Source organism: Terrapene carolina, unplaced genomic scaffold (genome assembly GCF_002925995.2).
Source record: "Terrapene carolina triunguis isolate 2854851 unplaced genomic scaffold, T_m_triunguis-2.0 Scaffold33891, whole genome shotgun sequence".
Lineage (NCBI taxonomy): Eukaryota > Metazoa > Chordata > Testudines > Emydidae > Terrapene > Terrapene triunguis.
In genome coordinates this window covers 4,427,693-4,448,706 of record NW_020698242.1, presented here as the reverse complement: position 1 = coordinate 4,448,706, position 21,014 = coordinate 4,427,693, and the positions used below count along the sequence as shown (strand labels likewise).

Here is a 21,014-nt window from a genome sequence, read left to right as displayed (position 1 = left end):
GTGCTATGCTGAATCTACTATTAGAAGAAATAAAGTAATTCGAATAGAAACTGCGTAGTTTGAAAATATACAGAATATGTTAATAAATGAATAAGATATGGAAATTAAGTCATCTCTATAAATCAATTCGTTATGGAATTTAACAATCAATTTGTTAGCATATGATGCAAAACTATGATCTGTCAACAGTCTTGTGAACTGGCCCTGTGCAGCAGTAGCTACTTTCAAGGGAATTAATTACTGGAGATTTGCAAATGGAAGAATAATATTTTCCAACAAATGTAGCCCATGCATTAGGAGGTTAAACAAACACACCAAAATGTCAATGCAGTTTTTGGCTTTGGTCTTCTCCCATTTAAAACAGTTAACTAGAACGTTATGCAAAGGGAATAGTTCTCAAATCTTCCCATGAAGCAGAATGTCACACCATCTGGGGCACTTCTCAAGTGATTTGAAAAGTTCATACTGTTTGGAATTGTACAGAAATTTAACAGAAAAGGCTTTGCCATAACCCCTAAGTCCCATAAGCAACTGTAGACCTATGTCACAGCCACAAATGGATGCAGAGAGCTGTGACTTCTCTGCTATAGAAGAAGCAAAGTCACAACGCACAGAACTTTTCTGTCACATAACTTTAAACCCAGACTTGTTCCAATAAACCAGAGAAACTGGGCACCTCTTGCTGTGAAAAAACATCTTATTTCACAGAAAGTGCCCCCATATCAAAGACATCATGGAGCACGAGGAACAATAAGCTTAGCCTAGAACCAAGCTAAGCCTAGAACCATGCTCATCTTTTTGAAATTCAGCTCATTTACACAAACAGAAGTCATGGTAACAATGAGGGCAATCTGAGCCACCAGTTGTGACTCTGATATTAGTCTTTCTTACGTGGAGGGATAGTAGAGAACACCTAGAGCTCCCACTAACAAACAGAGTCTCAATGAATTTATGAGGGTATCTACTAACCATCTTAAAACATGGAATAATCTAACCAGTACTAAAGAAACCATCGCTTGATGATGGTGTTTTTATAAACTACTGCTTAATGTCTGACTTCCTTTTTCTAAGGAAGCTGATTGAGAAGACAGCAAAAAATAGCCTCCAATGCCATCTGTCAGACAGGCTTCACTGCAAGGCAAGATACACAGACAGCACCTGTAGCCCAGATGGATGATCTCCTCTTATCCACAGACAGGAGAAATACATCCACTCTCATCCTGCTGTACCTTTTTGAAGCGTTTGACACTGTTGATCAGCAAATACACCTTCCCCACCTCCAAGAGGCTGCATGGGTAAATGGAAATGGACTGAACTAGTTTAGCTCCTTCCCCCAGCTCAAACTCCAAGGCCATTATGGGCAACTGTCCATCTGCCTCCAGAAACCTCATCTGAACAAGCCCGTACAGCTCAGTCCTCTCCCCCACATTATTCAGCACTTCTGTAAATCCAGAACTTTCTAAAAAAAAGAAATAAGAGTGACCAATATCTGACTGCATTCACAACTAGATGTAAAACTCACCCTTTTGTCTTGTTTTTTTCCTGCCAGTACGTCCTCTCGCATAACAATGGACATACATAAAAAGCCAGCAAATCTCATCAAGTAACTTACTCCTTCCTCCTGTGAAGGAAGGGGAAAATACTGATATTGCTGGTTATTTTTTTAAATCTGGGAAAGTTCTCAGATACTATGGTGATATAAGAGCGTAGATGTTAGATAGATGTCAATAGACCGGCAGACAGGCCTAGTTCTCCTCTTTATGGGGGGCTTGTTCCTCTACATATAAAACTAAAAGGTCAACATCTGAACAAGGAAGGCAGGTTCTGCCTTTAAAAAATCAGGAAATAATTCATACAACATGTGCAATGTTACCCTGCCGTTGGCCTTTCTCACACCTATCCCACCCTCAGAACTCCTACAAAATTAATCTAAACATGGGATTTCACCTTAAACTACAACATGGAGTTAGATTTGAAATAAGGGAATTCAGATAGAGTTTAATTTGTCAACATGCCATGACTCATACATTCAGCTGTTTTACACACTGTACACATGCTATGTGATATTAGAAATCCTGGGGCTTAGGAATTACCCTGCCCCCACCACACACTTTGTCATTTGAAATGTTTACAGAATGAACTTAAAAAAATAAAGGTCAAGATGAGTCAAGTTTTTTTGTTTTGTTTTGACTTACTACTGTGGATACTTTCTCCTTTGACCAATTCAGTCCCTAGACATGCACCTTCCCTCCTCTACCACTCCTCCTGAACTTCTCAAACAAGTTATGGAAGAACTGATTCAGAGCAGCTTAGTCACTCCATATTGGCTCCAGAGACCCTGATTCCCCAGACTCCTGCAGAAACCCAAAGCAGCACCCAGGATTCCACCTCTGTTCACCAACTACTAGTAGTAGGGCATATTATTAAATTCAGATCAAGAGTCTCTGTATTTGAGAGCACTGAGGCAGATAAACTGATGTTCCAGACTTTGAGGTATGCCTCACATTTCATCAGTTTGCGCCGTTTCACTAGAAAGGATTTTATCATCCAAGCATACCAGTATGTCTGGCTTCCTTCTTCTACTGAGTCATGTGAGGGACATTTCCTATATTCAGGCATCATTATCCACCACACTGGACTTTCTTTCACAGGGTTATAACCTGGCATCAGTTACAACTCTCTCTCACAGAAAGTGCCACACTTAGGATATTGGGACAAACTAGAACAACTGTCAGCTCTCCACTCCGTCCTAATATGCCCCCATAGGGCAGCATTTCAACCCAAACTGAAAAAACATTATCTTAGGTCCCGTTCCTGTGTCCTGGCACAGCTATGAAATCCAAAATGCATGTTACTATTCTGCATGGAAGCCTCTGCAAGCCGGTATGTCTCTCCCCACCACTTTTAGTATTTCTCACTCTCCTAGCTGTTGAAAACGTGAGCATGGGAGTTGGGGTAGGAAGATTAGACTTCCCACTCTCCTTGGATGCTAATGTGAGCCCTCCCAACTTTCACACTGGTCTGAGCTCAGCACCTATATAACTTTGCAGTTTTTCCTCCTTTCTGATTGTTGGGAAGAAAAAGGAGCTTTGCCCTCTCTTTTTCCTGCCATTAAATCCTATTGCAGTCGTGATTCTCTCCACCACTGGAAAGCTACCTTATTGTCTTTCATCCCTGCAACCTCAGGCATGGAGGAGGAGAAGCTTTTCTCTCTGCTGCCCAGAACGCTACAGGTAGCAGCCAGGAAAGTGTCCAGAGTCTGGTAAACTTTGCTCTGTTGTTATAGGCACTCACCTGGGACAGTTTTCCACTTTCAAGTGTACAAGAGCTTTTTTTTTTTTCCAAACCCTGATTGTAATTCATTTTTTTTATAAACATTTACAGGCAGCACTTATTAAGCATAAACCTGCTGGAAGTGCACAATGAGTATTAATTTCTACAATAATTGTGGAATGATTTGTTGTTTCAGCATATATTTCAAGAGGTACGATTTTTACCCATACGCACAAAGCACCCCTTAAAAGCAGAAAAAGTATATTATAAAAAAAGTAATTTGCCTTTTTTTGTAATTTTTTATTTTTTGACACCTATCGTGGGAATAGCAAAGTCCTTAGAAAATGTTTTCAAGACCATGGTTGATCATTTGAACAATAAAACATTTCATACATTTTACTTGCCAATGACAACTCCTTTCTCTGTTTTGCCTAGAGATATGTGCAACTGTAATAGAGTTCAGAAAACCCCCAGCAGCTGCATGCTGCCATTCAGATCTGAAAAATTTCATATTATGATAAAAATGGATGTACTTTGACATACTCTGGGATTTCCTGCACCTTGGGAACAGCTAATGAAGAAATACAACCTTGCCAGAGTAAAACACAAGCTTTTGGATTCTAGGATTAAGACATTTGGCAAATGAGTGGCCCTTCTCACATCACCAGTAAAGCAACCATACTTTTCTGCCCAATGATTCTGCCTCAGTGTGTTTTGACGGTCTCTTGTCTGATGCTTTTCACAAAAGACTAAATATATTTAAACTATATACTAAATAGTTACTGCTGTCCTTTGTGATATTCATGTTTTGTTAAAATTAAAATATCAATTAAATACACACATACTGTTTTTATTCTCTCATTACCCATTAAACTATAAAACTGCAAAATGCTTACTACTTCATTTGCAACAAAAGATTTTTAATCATGCTTATTAAATCATAAATATTTTACATGCTTATATACCCAATTTGGCCCTCGTGGTTCGTTAAATCTTGTGGAAATAGATTGGATTCTTTATTCAGGAACATAGTTTCTGCCTCTAAAGTATATTTCTACTCAGAAAATGATTCTCTTATCATGCCATTGTTAGGTGCCATATTTATTATCTCTGTAATTCCCAAATTAAAATTTGCTCAGTTTAAAGGTTCTCTCTCTCTCTCTCTTCCCCACCCAACCTGCCAGAACAGGAGATTGTGACCTTTTCTTTTGCCAGCTGACCTCATCAGTTATCCATGACCTTTATCACCTCCAACTGGATTAGTGAACCATGCTCTACTTGGGGCTATAGCTAAATAGTCTATAGCTGTGTTCCTCCCCAAGAGGTGCTGTCATGCAAAATGCTCAGCTTAACAGCCCACAGATGTAGACATGTGGGATCTGGAGGCAACTATGGAACTTTCCCTCCTCACTTCTCCAACAAAGCTTGAGCTTTTAAGCATGCTGGAAGACCCATCTATTTACCCAGGCTTTTGACTTAACGATCAAGGAGAACTGAGGGGTTATTATTGCTTGCTGTTTCTTTATGGGGTTGGGTTTCTACTAAGCATTTGTGTTTCACCTTTCATTAGAGAATTTAACAGGAATTTTATTATTTAATCTGTACACTTGTATTTCATAAACATAGATCGCTAACAATATCACAGATTGATGGATTTTTTTTTAGTTCAAATTTATACAATAAATTAGGGCCCAGTTCTGTAGTAAAGCTGCATGCAGGACTTCCTCGGAGGGCCTCTGATGCTTTGCTCTACTCTCTGACCCTCTAAGCACTACCACCACCTAAAAAACTCTTGCACTAGGTGAAGGTGGGGGCACTTACTTTGAAGTCTGTCAGTATTACCCCTTATGCTGAAGCTTTGGCCAGAGATGTCACCAAAGATAGTTTCAGATATCCTTCTGGCACCAAAAGCAGCATTGATCTTGGCTGTACTAAAGAGGAAGCACAAACAAGTTCAAAAGGAAGTGGTCTCTTTCATTCTCTTTATTTTCAAAGCCAAGAAGTTAGATGCAAACTGAGCCAAAATGCCCAAAGTCAGTACTTGGGTACCTTGAATGGTAAAAACAGCTCCTACAGTCTCAGATGTTCACAAGACTCATATCTATATCTGATACACGAAATGAAATTGAAGTGATCTGGTGAGCAAGTGATCTCTGCTTCCACTGAGGTGGGGTCAAGCTTAAGTTTTTAATTTCAAAAATACTGATTATTAGCTGCTGGATCCACATAGCTTGACACTTTCAACCAAGACAGAGGAACAGTGTAGCAGAGCTCAGAAAAGAGAAAACATTTACGCAGTCAGCAAATCCCCAGGTTTTAGTAAAGCTCAATACCACCACACGTAAAAGTTTCACCCTAATTTTACTATGTACGTTTCAAATGTAGTCAGCCTTTGATCTTATTTAAATGTAAGATAGCTGCTGTCTGCAATAGTAACTTCTCAGCTATGCATTTGTTTGCATATTTAAGTCAACCTGGATCCTTTTTAGATGTCTCTTAAATCTACAATGTTGGCTGGAACATTGCTTTCTGTCTGAGTGGCACTGACAGAATGCCAAAAGTATTCTAAGCTCAAAAGACAAATTGAATAGTTCAACTGTTACTAGTTCTAATTCATGGAAAGTATTTCTATATGTGCCAAAGGGATTAACAGATTTTTACAGATTTATAAAGAAAATATATTCAAATTCTGAAGTACAATATGCAGTGACAACAATTGTATCTGGCACAAAAATCTTCTACGGAACTTTTCAGCATACTGGCATAATGTGAATGCTGATTATTAATTTAAATCATATCCACATAGTTTTTGGGGTGGATTAGATGTCAGGCGTTAACTATGTAACAATTTACTAAAGAGCTTTAATTTTATATATATTATGTATAAAACCATTAAATTGTGCCTATGATTCCTTTGTGATTAAAATGAGTGAACACAATCTAACAAATTTTCAGTATAGGAAAATTCAAAGAGCAGTAAATATTCTGTGGCAAATTTTCAGCATACTCTGAAATCTTAACTGCACCCACAAGATCTCAGCATCCTTCTGCTTGCAACTTGAAAAAACAGAGTGCTAGGGTGCAGGTAAGGAGAGCAACCGAAAGTCTGGTCCTCTCTACTTGGGTGTGGATGAGGAAAAAGGAGACTAAACTTTTCAAGTGCAGAAACATAATTTTTAATTGCTGTCCTGCTACAATAGGAACGATTAAACAGTCAGCAACTGCCAAATCTTACCACAGACATATCTTATTTTAAAAATAGGAAAATAACTGCAGGGAGAATCTATGCATGAAAAGTGCTGTGTAAGTGTAAAGTGTTACTTTCAGCTTCGATACTACTAAATGGTAATGGCTGGCAAGTGCTGCCTTTTTAAAATGGTGATGAATGTATATAAAATTGAAATACCTTCTAAAAAATGTGATTTCCCAAAATTAATCAGATCTTTCAGCAACATAATTTTATTATTTTCTTCCTAATGTTAACTAAAATTGGTTTGATTTTTCCACTGTCTGGATCAAGTTTGAGCCAGAAGGCATGGTAGGAGATGCACCTCAAATTTCAACTGCAATACTGCGATTGTCCACTCGTGAGCAGAGAGAGACCTCTAACTGCATCCAGTTGTGCAATGGTCTTATATAATGGGAATGCAGGTACTATGGAACAATGAAGACAAGGTAGATATTTTGCAGATTTTAGAACTGGAGTATTAGATCTCTCTGTCAATAACAGTAAGATGGTTTTAGTGAAGTACATGGTGATTAAACAAAGTTAGTTACTAAGAAATGGAGTTTTCCAAATGTATCACATCTGCAAACCACACTCTTTGGCAAGCATCAAATATCATGGGCCCAGAACCATCAAACACAGTTACAAATGAACTAGATGCAAATGCTATGATGCATGCCTGTACATCAGGGCAGCAAATGTGTTTATAAAGGGTGATAAGGCAGACCCCAATCCCTCATATCGTGTGTGCTGGATAAAGCATTTAAGAGAAGACTTGGTCACTATTTTGCAGTTCTAAAGCCTAATCACCTCCTGATACAGAAAACTGGATGGTCTGGCCCTTTCAACTGGACAAAAAAGCAGCTGATGCCAAATCAATGGTTTTTAGCTCAATGGTTTTTAGGACAATCATAAAGAGGCAAATTCTTTGAAGTTTCCACAACAGAGGCATCCAATAAATCATCTGGGTTTATAACTATTGAAAGGGAGAAGGCTGGATATGGATAAAAGGGGTGTGTCTTATACAACTTCAGTAGTAAGGTCCACTACAGCTGGGATTGAAATACGTTTTTGATTAATTAATTAATTAATGGAGATATCCTATCTCCTAGAACTGGAAGGGACCCTGAAAGGTCATCGAGTCCAGCCTCCTGCCTTCACTAGCAGGACCAAGTACTGATTTTGCCCCAGATCCCTAAGTGGCCCCCTCAAAGATTGAACTCACAACCCTGGGTTTAGCAGGCCAATGCTCAAACCACTGAGCTATCCCTCCCCCCGTTCTTCTGCCCTCATCCAACTGCTAACACTTTTATTTAGAGAATCATTTCAATGGGAAAGGTTAAAGTGCAGCCACGGTGGTGGAGAGGATGGGTGGGTCAGCAAATCAGGATTACAAAAGCACATGCCACAATCCATGCTAAAATTCAGAGATGCGACCAAGGTGTGACTGAGACTGGACTCTGAAATGAACCAACAACAGTATAATGATCCTGAGCTGTTTTTTTGTGAAGAATTTGCTTCTGTGGAATATTTAGCCACAACCCATGTTCAGGTGGAGTCATTTTTCTAAGCATTTCTTTAATTCTTACAGTCCTCTCTACCTATGGACGCTTGTCCATCACCCATGTGACCAGGCCAAAGTAAGGCAATCTGGGACCCTAGGCATACTGCAACCAGGACCCTTCCTCTTCTCCATGGGTAAATTCCCCATTTGGAGTGACAGTGGCAGACGGCTCCCCTTCTCTCCCACTACTGGCACCTGGTGGTCCCTCTACCCTCAGCAGGAGGAAGGATTGCATTAACCCCATACACGCCACCAAGGATTTACCCCATCAGCTGAGGGGTATCTGCCTCTCCCTGACTCTTCCAGTCTGCTCTCAGGTAGCTCTCCTTTATGCGGTCCACGTGTTTTTCTAAAGCCCAGTTGGAAGTCAGCTGACGAGTCACAGGTGCCCTGAACCTGGCTCCCCCTTAAAGGCACCAGTCACCCTGTGACAATGAAATTGTTTTCATTCTTCAAGTTGCTATCAGAAATACTCACTCTCATATTCTAAAGGAGACAAATATCTTCCTCCCTCCCTCTTTTTTTTTTTTTTTTTTTTAAAGATGCTTGATCAATGACCAGGATTTGCTAACTAGAAATTGTCTGATTGCCTTCTGAAACCCCCTGCAAGGATGCTTCATGCTTTGATGCTTTGGGTATTTCTAGTTCAGAAAAGCCTTTATACTGGAATGGATCAGTTTTAGATCTCCTACCCAGGGAAAGGGCTTTGGATCACGTGACCCCTTTAAGGTTCTTCCCTGGTTTACTGTTAGACAAGGGAAAACCTGCACCTCATCCAGAATAATGGGGGGACCTTGAGCATACTCAGTGCATCTCCTGATATCCTTCCCTCCAGCCTTTTATCTGATGTCATTTCCTAGAGTCAGAATCAGCACCTGGGAGGTCAGAGGGCTTGAGCATCCAAGCCCACATTCTGTTTTATTCAGTTCCAGTCAACAGGGGAGCAGCCCCTGAAGATGTTAGCTGATGAAGAGCCCAGGTGCTTCCCACTGAGGCAATAATGGACGGAGGAGATTATTGAGAGAGCTTGAGAGACCCGTCTTCAGCTCCAGAAGTCTAAGAGGTTAAACAGAGCATAACACCAGTGGCTTCTTTAGCAAAATGCATTGCAATAAAAATTACATTTTTAAAGGATCAAATAGTTCCTTATTGCTCCGTAGCCTGGTGACGACAGGCAAGGGAGATGAGAGAAAGATTGTTTTTCCACTCACAGGGTTATTATCAGAAAAGGGATTGTAAAAATTGCATCTTGGGATTGCCATTTGTATCCCAGAATTGCTTACATATCAAATTAGGTTTGTTTACCCTTTCTCCTTAATTACTAGCACTGCAGCACTACTTGATATCTGAAAATCTGTGCTCTTTTTGCTCCACATATCACCACCACTTAGACCCAGGAATCAGAACTCAGCTGATAATTTTGTCGTTGATGTAGGAAGCAGAAGACACTTTCATGTTTCTCTTGTGCTGCTATTTTATTGGTACGGTGCCAGGGGTCCGAGAAACAGGCATTTGGTGATTGTAAAAAGCTGTCAATTTGGCACAGCATATATCTCCTGACGCACAAGCACAGCTATTCTGGCTGGCACACTGCTAGCAGCCAAGGCTCCACCCCTTCCCACCTACACGTAGGGGGAGGGGGTACAGGAGCGCTAGAGAAGCTGCTCGCTGTGCTCTGGATGCCCCTTACTCTCCTGAGAAAGTGAGAAGAATGCACCACAATCTATCCATACGATTGTAAGATCCTGAATTCTCTTTGTTTGTACAGCACCAAGTACAAGGGGACTGATCCAGTTGGGCCCTGGACACTACTGTAATAATAATAAACTACAGATAAAAACAGTTATTAGTGCACAGATATGTTTTGCAAGACACACACAGCAGGCAACATAGTAACAAGACACTACTGCTACATAATCACTTTTCTGAGCATACCCAGATTCAGTTTAAATCACAGAAATCAGAAATAGAAAGATATAGTAGGCCTTCTAGCTCATTCCCCTACCAGTGCAGATGATTGTAAGGAGGTACCTGCTCCTCTGTATCAGATAAAAGATCTAATGCTCCCAGCTGTGTGCGGCATCTGGCTTCCATCCACCATCACAATTTAAACAAAAATATTGTTCAAAACTCATTTTGGTGAAACCCCCACAAGCCTTATGACAGACACAAACTTTAAGCTTTTCTGTAATACTTGAGATCTCTCTCTCTCTCTCTCTCTCTCTCACACACACACACACACACACACAGAGCGAGCAAGGGTTCAGGATGTAACGCAAAGCTGTGGCTAAAAACATTGACCTATAGTATACTACCACTAAGACAGTACTAGTGACACTTTCCAAACTGCAATGAAAAAGGAGTAAAAAAATAAGAAATCTTTTCATAACAGAAAGACAAAATAACGCCAAAGGAGATGAGCTGCTACCTCTAATATACTGCACAAAAACAAAATGGACATGATTTGCATTCAGAAATTGATTCTACATTGTCTCGTGCTTTAGATGGCAATGGGTGAGACTTTTGCAGATTTTAAGTCCTCCAGGAAAATTTGAATTGAGCATGCTTCCCCTTTCTGGTTTAAAGATATATGTATACTCAATGGTTCAGACTGGGTGACAATGACATGGAACTGCAGCATTCAAATCAAGTTAAGAATTGCAAAGGAAAAAAAGTTATGATCCTTAACTGGCCTTCTATACTTTTTTCTTTGGTAAAGCATATAACATGTTAAGAACCTAGAAGCAGTAAAATCAGAATGCTTCTCTCTTCTAACAGTATGAGAGTGGTCAGTACTAAAATATGGCAATGTTTCTACCGTTCATCATTATGTTTTACACACAAGAAAGTTTTAATGTAGGAAGATGTGATATGATAAGAACAGTTACACAGGATTTTTGGCAGTAAAGTAACTGGTACTGAAATTCAGTTTTGACAGTTCTCTGAATCTGAAAGACCTGTAAGTACTCAAATGTCATCTGTCTATCCATGTGAGATTTAGCTTTGGCAGTATCTCAAAAGCAAAAAAACAACAACCCCGTTCTTTCTACACGATATTTTTGCCACTACAATATTTTTCCCTCCAAAGCTGTCTAAAAGTGTGTAGTCTCTTGGGAAGTATAGTAGGAGGTTTATGTTACAGAAATATTTGAAGGGGACAAAAATCACTACTAGGTTTGAATAGTCATAACAATTAGAGTGGGCCAAAATGTGGGTTAAAGCACAATGGGTGGAATTTATCCTCAACAGCTGGTACTTAATGATTTCAAATCATACCTTAAAGTTTGTGATTAATTGATCTGTTCAATCTAAATCAAACCATTTGGAATCTTGCCTGATTATTTCAATATAAGTTGTCCAATTGTTAAGTGAACTTGTCATCTTACTTAATTTCAATTTTTAAAGCCAACCACTTCACAGATAGGTCTGGAAAATAAAGCCCCCTTGCCTGTAGGACTATTTTTTTTGAACACTTTAAAAAAAGAAACAGAGAGAGAGCTGAGAGAGTGCTCATCCCTGACCTCAGGCTGTCTTCCAAACCACTGGAAACCTGACAAAAGTTGCCTAAGCTGTTTTGGATATATTTTAGATTTGGCCGTATTCAACAGTCACAGAGGTATCAATGCCCCATTAACGTTGGAATTATACACTGAATTGTCAGAGATCTGTAATTAATTTTCACTCTGTGCAAAAATAAATACTCTTTAACTCATGTAAAAATATGCACATTGGAAAAAGACCATTCAGTTCCTGTGAAAAAGCTGAATTCACCTATTGTAGTTTCTAAGTCAATCCAACTGTGATGAATTCTACCAATTGTGCTCAGCTGATAAAGACATTAAAATAACAAGAAGTTATGATATACAATCCTCTGTCTGACTACTTACACATTCTTGGATTTGAATGCTTCAGCAAAGTGCTGCACACTGTGAAGAGAAGCGAGGTCTAAGGTCATAGCTTCTACCTTGGCTTTATGCTGCAACGAGAGAAAATTTAAAAAAAAAAGAAAAGAAAAAAGATAAACAACAGCAAGTTTAGTTCACGGTATCATGTTACAGTAAATGTGTTATGGAACATGTCTGAATTCCCTTGTTTAACATTAGAAGCCCACAGTGAATATAAATCATGAAAATGAATGGATGAGTGTAGCATTCAATGCCAAGTGCAGTATTCTAAGTTTGCGGTTCTGCTAAACGCATACACTGTATGGTATACAACTTTATATAGCCCAATAAACTGACAGCAGACAGTTTTAAGGTTAACATGATCTCTTCTTTCTCCCATGTAGCTGAAATTTGTGAAGATGCAAATCATGAAATAAAAATAAAAAGTAAACAAATAATTGTTGTTTAAAAAGAGATGCATACATTTAATATACCATTATAGGAAAAACACACATTACATATCACACAAAATACTTTAAAACATTCATACTTTAATTCAACCTTGCAGTCTATAACATCCACAGCAGAAAGGAGCAAGGACAGAATTTTATACAAGGTTAATAGGTCACTGCATCTTTAAAGGAAACTGCTCATACTTAAGGCTGTGAGTTTGTTACGGAAGTCACGGATTACGTGACCTTCTGTGACCTCTGTGACGTCTGCAGCCGCCAGTGTGCCCAGCTCAGGGGCAGCTCAGGCAGCCCCTGCGGCAGGCACACCGGCCATTCCTGGGGCAGTCTCAGGCTACCGCACCTTCCCCCCAAACAGCCGAGTTTGGGTGTTGGAGGGGGCAGGGAGTTGGGCCACGGGGCGGGATGAGGCGGGCTCTGGGCGGCACTTACCTGCGGTGACATCCCCTTCGGTCAGCTGCTAGGCAGCGGCATGGCCAGGCAGCTCTGCGTGCTGCCTCCACCCAGAGTGCTGGCTTCACAGCTCCTATTGGCTGGGAACTGCGGCCAATGGGAGCTGCGGCGGTGGTGCCTGCAGGCGGAGGCAGTGCGCAGAGCTGCCTGGCCACGCTTCCGCCTAGCAGCTAACCAAGGGGAATGTCGCCGCTTCCAGGGAGCTCCTCAAGGTACACCCCACCCAGAGCCTGCCTCACCCAATCCCATGCCCCAACCTCCTGCCCCCTCCCACACCCAAACTCAGCTGCTGCTCGGGGGGGAGGGGGAGGGAGGCAGCACACAGCCTGTCATCCCCGCCAACCTGCCCCCCCACCCCCCCACAGCACCGGTCCCGGGTCGCGCACTGCTGCCCCGCTCCCCAAGCAGCTGGGCCACCCTCACCCAGAACCTGTCGGGCCCCTGGGCAGCCACCACCCAAGTTTTAATCACTCATATTTTTAGTAAAATTCATGGACAGGTCAAGGGCCCTGAATTTTTGTTTACTGCCCTTGACCTGTCCATAACTTTTACTAAAAATATCCATGACTAAAATATAGCCTTATTCATACTCCTAAAGTCAACTTTTCAAACAGTGGAGGCAGTGGCAACAACACAAAAGGCTAGCCTGAACTTGCCAGCCTTACCCACTGAATGGCTCTCAATAAGGTTCTCAACACTATGTTCAGTTTAAAGGCCTTTGTCTACAGTTCTGTTGAACTGTTTTGACTCCAAACCTCAGAACAAATGAGCTAGAACAGCTACTCAGTGGTCTAGAGTCTTTGTAGTCTATTTTCACTGTAAACCTTGAAGGCTTATGGGCACCCCATTGCCCAGACACAAGTTGATTGCAAGTCCTTCCAGCCACAGTCCTGTCCTATGAAAAAAGTCCTGTTCATCAGGTGAGGGTGCATTGTACCCGCAAAATGCAGCAATGTTCCATCCCCTGGAAAGAAACTGTTGTGCCTTTAGTCTGATCCCCAAGCCCTATCTTAGAGTCTGGAATAATAGGCCATCTGTGCCCTTCTCACTTCTAGTGATCACAGCTGTCTCTCAGCTCCTGATTCCACCCCCCAAATGATTATCTAACCAGGCTTGAACACGCTTTCAAAGAACTGTGACACTTTTCCATGTCTCCCCCCCCCCCGACCACCACCACCCTCATTTGGTTGGCTGGATCAGTAAGAAAGAAATTTGTGTGACATTTCATTTAATCCCGAACCAGTCTCCTACAAATCAGTACAATTGTAATCTGCAGGTTGGACATTAGCATGAGTTGAAGAAAGCGGTGGGGGGAGGAGGCGTGGACGGAAGAAGAAGCCTCAAACATGGCAATACAGTGTAGTAAACTGAAGTATTAGAGGTTGGATTTTAAGATAGTGTAAACCCTGCAAGTGGCCCTGCTGAGCGACGGGCTTTACTGCGGTCAAGAAATAATAAAGTGGGCATATTTGGAGAAACAAAGCATAGGTGGCGTGGAGGGACCTGTCAGCGCTGGGAGAAGCAGATTTGGCTGCCTCCAACGTCTTCAGAATCCCACCTCAATGATGCTTCTCTCTTTTCCTCTTTCTTCTACTTTGTTGACGTCCAGCGTGCCCATTGCAATTATATTGCAGGTGGGGATTAACTGAAATGTCACTCATACACCTTTCTTTCTACTCCAGCTGATCTTAAATTGACAGTGAAATAAATACAACTAAAATTTCAGCAGATTCAATTCCCATCAGGAAACATGAAGTCATAGTGCTTTGAAAGGGCTAAAAAAAAAAAAACTTTCTCCAAAACAGTCTTGCCACGCTCCCGTCCCCCCCACCCCAAGATGCACATCACTAATTTTGCCCCACAGGAAAATACTTTCTTTTGTTCAAAGTTCAGAGAGGCCAGCAAGGCAATCCTGGCTTGCCCGGTGCAGTATTCCTCAACTGCAGCTCCTCTTCAGCTTTGCAGTGTTAAACTGTTTACTTAATAGTGTTTTTTTTTTTAAATTGTTATTATTATATAGCTAAAACATTCTGCAGTCTTTTCCAAGGGGAAAAGAACAAGAATGCTACAAACACAAGGACAATAAGGGGTCAAAAACATCAAGTAGTTCAACAGACTAAACCACAAGCTGTTAGTTACTATGCTCTGGGGGACAGTGATTCAAGTCCACACACTATTACTCAGGTAATGCTTTCGCTCTTGGTGTCAAGTTTCGAGTTTCTGCCACTGACTACAAGAATGAAGAGGAAGTGCCTCCAATATTGCGAGTCCAAAGGAAAAACATGTGGTACCTTTCTACTTTCACAAGTAGAAATTCACTGGAGTAATTAGGCCAGATTTGTGGATGGATTTACTATAGGTGTAAAATGGGCAGTTTTAAAAGCATGAATAAAATATTAAAAAACATAAATGGCTAATTGTTATATTTAGATAGCAAATGCAAGCTACAAGTATGGATTTCTTGAACTTTGTCAGTTCATCCAATGAACTGAGACCACCATCTCTGTCAGTATAATCAACAGCCCTGTATTGCAAAAAGTTAAACTTATCTTTTCTTTTGCTGCTTTTTTAAGTTTGTCAGACATGAAGTTAGAGAGAAAATCAATGAAAACATTTCTTGAGTAACCCTAACCCCAACCCAAAATGTCCTCCATGGAAAAAAAACATGTTCAAGTGCATGTGAAAGGTGAAAATGACACAAAACAAAGAAATTCACTTACATTTTCCCAAGATGGCTACTGCTATTCCTGCTGTAATTCTGCAGTTGGCACAGAGGATCATAAGACACTGGGCATCAAATTAAATACACCCCAGGAGAGGGTAAACTACAGCAGCATCCCATTTAGGATAAGAGAGGCATTTTTAAAAAAGCACAATAGACCCTTCCTTGTCTGTAGGTTTTAGTTTAAGGGGGAAAATACTTCTTCCTGGATTACCAAAGGAACCGATAATGGACTAAGCCCAAACAATTTAGTATTACATTCCTGAGAGTCACTTACTCAATAGTGTTCACATTAAAATCTCAGCTCTCATCAATGTACTGTATAATCAAACCAAACTGTGATTAGAATAATATTCCTCTGACATCCTCCCTTTCCTTTGCCAATTTCTTCTGGCTTCTCCTCACCACTGCTGCCCTATGAAATAGGTTACTTGGTGTGATTGTGATACCAGAGGTCAGCCTTCTTTCAACACCCTCCTTTCATTTTTTTCCTCACTTTGTTTGCATTCAATTATCCTGCATAAAGTGCCTTTGTTCATTTACAAAAACATTGTTTTTATTGATCTCAAAATATGTCCAATGTTATGTACCAGGAGAAATGGAAACAAACAACCACCAATGCACCCACACAAGATCAGAAAAGTACACTTGGATATAAACACACAGGCAAACAACTGATTATCACATGACTTGGAACTGTGTGGGTTTTCTTCAAGCAGTGATTGATAAAGCAATGAATCTTGTACCATTTTTGTGGACTTGGGCAAGCTGCTTCACTTTTCTATCTCAGCTTCTCCCCTGTAAAATTTAGATATTACCACTTACCTACCTCCCAGAGGTACTGTGAACATTGCTTACAGTTTGTATAGTAGCTTCAAGGTGTGAAGCACTAGGCAAGTGCTGTATTGCAAGCCTTAAACTCATTTTTTCTTAATCATATACAATATAACATTGAAAAACTGTAAATAAGACTCACACTTACATTACCAGGTCCTAATAATGTAATAATATCAGCAACAACCATTGATGTGTGTAGGCTTGTTATACAGTAGCTCAGCATTACCTGTGTCATCATGTTTTCCTGCTATCTCTCTATATGCACATGTAGCATGCAAGTGTAGCGGTATTTATACAGGCACTAAAATAAAACATTTTTGCTAAAAGGTATCATTACTATAAATGTAACATACCATCAGAACTGATTGTTAATGGCATCGTGCAAATTCTGACCTAATGTTCATAATTTTATTATGCTGATGTCTCTCACCATTCCACTTTACATATTTTAGTACTGAATTATTCCTCATTTTATGTTGTAAAAATCTTAAATGGGACTTGTCACTTTCACAATTGCAAGAGACACTGGAGCTTCACGCTGACATCATAACATTAATTCACTAAAGCAGAGAAGAAAGCTGCAGAAAACATTTTTATTTAATTTGTCAATAAAAATATGACATTAATGTTCCCTCCACTACTTAATTTTAAATTAAATATTAAAGAGGGACTGGATAGCAGATTGGATTTGGAATAGTTTATAGAGCTTTTCACCTGTAAATCACAAGTTCATTACCCTCTGGTAGCTGTTCAATGGACTGTACCAACTGATCTGGTGCCCTAAATATAGTTTCTGGTGGATAGATGTCCACTGATCACAGCACAAAAAACAAAACAAAAACCTTTCACAAATCAGACCTTTTGCATCCATCTCACTAAACAGGCCATAGACTGAACGGTCATGATGACTGACAACCCGTTCACCATAAAAACACAGCAGAGGTGTTTCTACTGTCTCTCTGCCAACTCTGATTAAAAGGATGTGAATTAGTGTCAACTGTGAGATTTGGAGGTGACGATTTTTGACCATTAGGCAGTGCATTGAGACAGCTAGTTTATATTTCAGTTAGGCCACCAAACAGATAACTGATGCTAGCAACTTTTTGCCAGTAATATCTTGGACCATATTTAAGTCAACAGCCAAGAGAGGAAAGGCTCAATGGCCCATTAAAATTTTCTTAGCCAAATAGTTTCTCTAAAATACACAATGCAAAAACATTTTGAAAATATGCATAGAAATGCTTTCCCTTCTTCTATCCCAATAGTAAGGAAAAAAGATGCTCACCTTATGCTAGATGGTTTTATGCATAGGTTTTTAAATATTTTTAAGTTTGGCTGATTTGAAGAGAAATTGCACTGGATAACAGTTTATTTAGTTTTGTATGTAAGCTACTTGCCATGAAGAGTAGAACTATTAAAAATGCTCAGAATGTAATTGGAAATATTTTGCATTCGAGACAGAAAAATGCTTATCAGGCCGGAAACTAAAAAGAGTGAAGACACTCAGAAAGCTAGCAATTTCACTACATGCAGTGTATTCGGGTTACAGCTTAAAAACTGTTTAAAAATGAACACTACCTGATACAGTAGTTTAGCAGTAAACATGATTGTGCATTTATGTCTTGGTATTGAAGGAGCCTTTTTTCATAGTGAATTTTTCATTCTAATGTAAGTGATGATTTACGTTAAATATAGGTAAAGCATGGTTACATTTTCCTGAAGGATTGCAGGGAAGTGAAGAGCAGTACAATAAGTTGAAGCATAAAAGCTTTCTCTGTCATAATATTTATTATAATGGCATATCAAATAGCTGAAATAAATAATGGATGACTAAAGGTAAATTCATATGATAAAGAATCCTTCAGCAGACACCATTACTTCTGACTGCTCTAGTTTTATACAGAGTTGAAGCCTCTTAATAAACATGCTATAGCCCCTATATCTCATGTAAGTACTGGAAAAATTGAAGATATATTTAAAAGGCAACATAGTGGTCATCAGCTGGTTTACTATATAATTATATTCTCAGTGGGTACTGTCTATATACTTTATACATTTAAAAGCCATATTTTCAAGGAAACTTAGTGAGCAGGACATCACTAAAAATATCAGACTTTTTGAGGAGATGACAAAAGAAAAATAGAATGTATTTCAGATTGATAAAGGCAAATCCAGATGGCAACCCCTCTCCCGCCTCAGGATATAGGTAGTTCTGAGCGGCCAACCCATATATCTGTGCGAACAAACAAAAACCCATCACATGCTATGCAGATGGACTGAGAAATAGACAATGTTTAAGAATAAAAGACTTGTAAGAGAAAACCGAAGAAAGGTCTGTAAAATTATCATCAAGTATTTATAGTAGATAAATCTATAAGACCCCAAATATAACCTCTATGTGACAAGGAAAGACTAAATAAATTCAAATTTCCATCTTGACAAAGCAGACAAAGCTATAAACATGTCTGACAATTTGACACGAGTTGTGACAGTCAACAGTGTCCAACAATAGCTACTACTGATGGAGGAATAAAACAAGTAAGAGGCTTTCTTTCTGGTTTAAGACTGTAAATATTGTTGCCCTAATGTACACAGCATATGGCACTTGGTGCAAAAGTATATTTATGTAATGCTAGCTTTATATTGTCATGCATGTACTTTGAGTGCTATGAAGTTACCTCTCATGTAGCTGAATGGGACAAATGAATCACACTGCCTTAAGCATAACCTAAGAAATATACCGGATGTTTAAAGAATAGGTCCTTGCACTACATTTTAGATAACATATTGATGTCCATTAGAAGCCATTGTGAATGGAATAATTTTATAGTCATTTTTCCTTTCTGCCTCAGCAATTTCTATAAAATACATTTCCTATTTGCACTTTAACTTTGTACATGAAAATAGTTCACATTATGTAAAATAATTTCATAAACATTTTGGTTAATTATTTTGTTAACTCCTTAACACCTGCAAGGGAACATCAATTACATTTACTTGTTTTCTCCCTTTTCTGATTATTTCTGATATATGAAGGCCTTGAAAGGGATTTCGGTTGTTTTGTAAAAGGGGAATGGTCTGTCCTCCCTCCCCTTTTATTTTTAACATTAGAAATTCTAGTCTTCCCTGTTATTTCCTGAAAGAGTTGATGGATGAATGGAGAACTGATAGAATTATGACATCAGATATACCATGCAACTAGGCGTGGCAGTGATTTCAATTCAGACTGTTTAATTTTTTCTTCTTTGTTTTTCTCAAAATCTATTTATGCCAAATCCGTAATTAAATGGTTAAGAGAGAAACTATCTTTGTTAATGATTCAATATTAATGCCCCTTCGAATGAAGTCTTAGAAAGCCCATAACCCACATCTAAGACCTCCAACCAGGTTTCCAGCAAAACCATGAAATGCCAGGCTTGGCATTCTAGATATTTCCAAGTAATGAACAAGGAAATTTTTTGTTTAAAATATAAAGAGAGTTCAAGCTTCTTTATAGATCATAAGAAAAGCACACTGCTCTATATCCCTCTAACCCCCTTTTCAGGTGACTTTTAAGAGCCATACCATAATATCATTATGAATGATTTTTATATCAAAATACATGAGACTTTTTCCAATGCTGAATCCCAAAACTCAAGGGATTCACAGTACAGGAAGTAAAATCCTATTCCTCTAAGCGTAAAATATTAGGAAATGTTAAAATACTGGGGATGATGGTATTTTATTGTTACTTTAATTTATGTATTTATTTTGGGCAGGAGAGTCAGCACATCCTGCATTCGTTTTCCCTGGTCCTGTCAAATGTGATTTCATGCTTGAAGAGAGCTTTCCTGAAACTTGATATTGGTGCAAACATACACACTTGTACGCACAGCTGGGGACCTTTCTGTCTGAGGTGATTAAACCCTAATTTTCCTCCCAAAGGGAGAGCCTCTGAAATGGAAACTGATTGCCAGGTTATCCACTCTTGATAAAGCTAAGGTTAGTGCTATATAGGGCATACAGACCTGAGGGCTATGATTAGCATAGCACTCTTTTAGAACTACTGGTCATCCTTGAATCTCTACCTTCTCATGTAGTCTGGATTTTTAGCTGGTATCTTTCACCTACCCCTTCTCAGGGATGTAATGAAGGTATGAGATGATTGACAGAACCCAGAGAATAAAGGACACCTTAGTTCTCAGAAGTACCGGGTTTACAATGGCACCAATGGTTCCAGGCCCACACTGGAAAGGTGCCCATTACAGACCCATCTAACCCATCCACGTGGCCGAGTTTAGCCCCTCGTCCAGGGAGGTCTAGCATCCAGGCCTTGCTGTGTGAGTGGCTCACCAGAGGCTCCCAGCTCACCTGTTGGGGGCTCGCCGCTCAACAGCCGGGCTCCGCCATGCAGGCTGGGCAGGGCTGCTAGCTGCGGGGCTGGTGGGCAGAGTCAGGACAGGCGGGCCATAGGGATGGTGAGCACAGCCTAGGGTTACCATATTTAACAAATAAAAAAAGAGGACCCTCCACGGGGCCCTGGCTCCAACCATTTCCCACCCCCAGCCCCGCCCCACTCCACCCCTTCCCCGCCCCAACCCCGCCC

The 21,014-nt window shown here is 39.9% G+C and overlaps 1 protein-coding gene across 1 annotated transcript in view; it reads right to left on the bottom strand.

The window, feature by feature from the left end:
• Nucleotides 1-21,014, bottom strand: part of LOC112105978 (WW domain-containing oxidoreductase) — a 666,029-nt gene that overhangs the window by 486,915 nt on the left and 158,100 nt on the right. Inside the window, exon 6 of the mRNA XM_026663639.1 lies at nt 11,951-12,039. Coding sequence (XP_026519424.1) covers nt 11,951-12,039 — 89 coding nt within the window. The remainder of the gene's footprint in view (nt 1-11,950; nt 12,040-21,014) is intronic.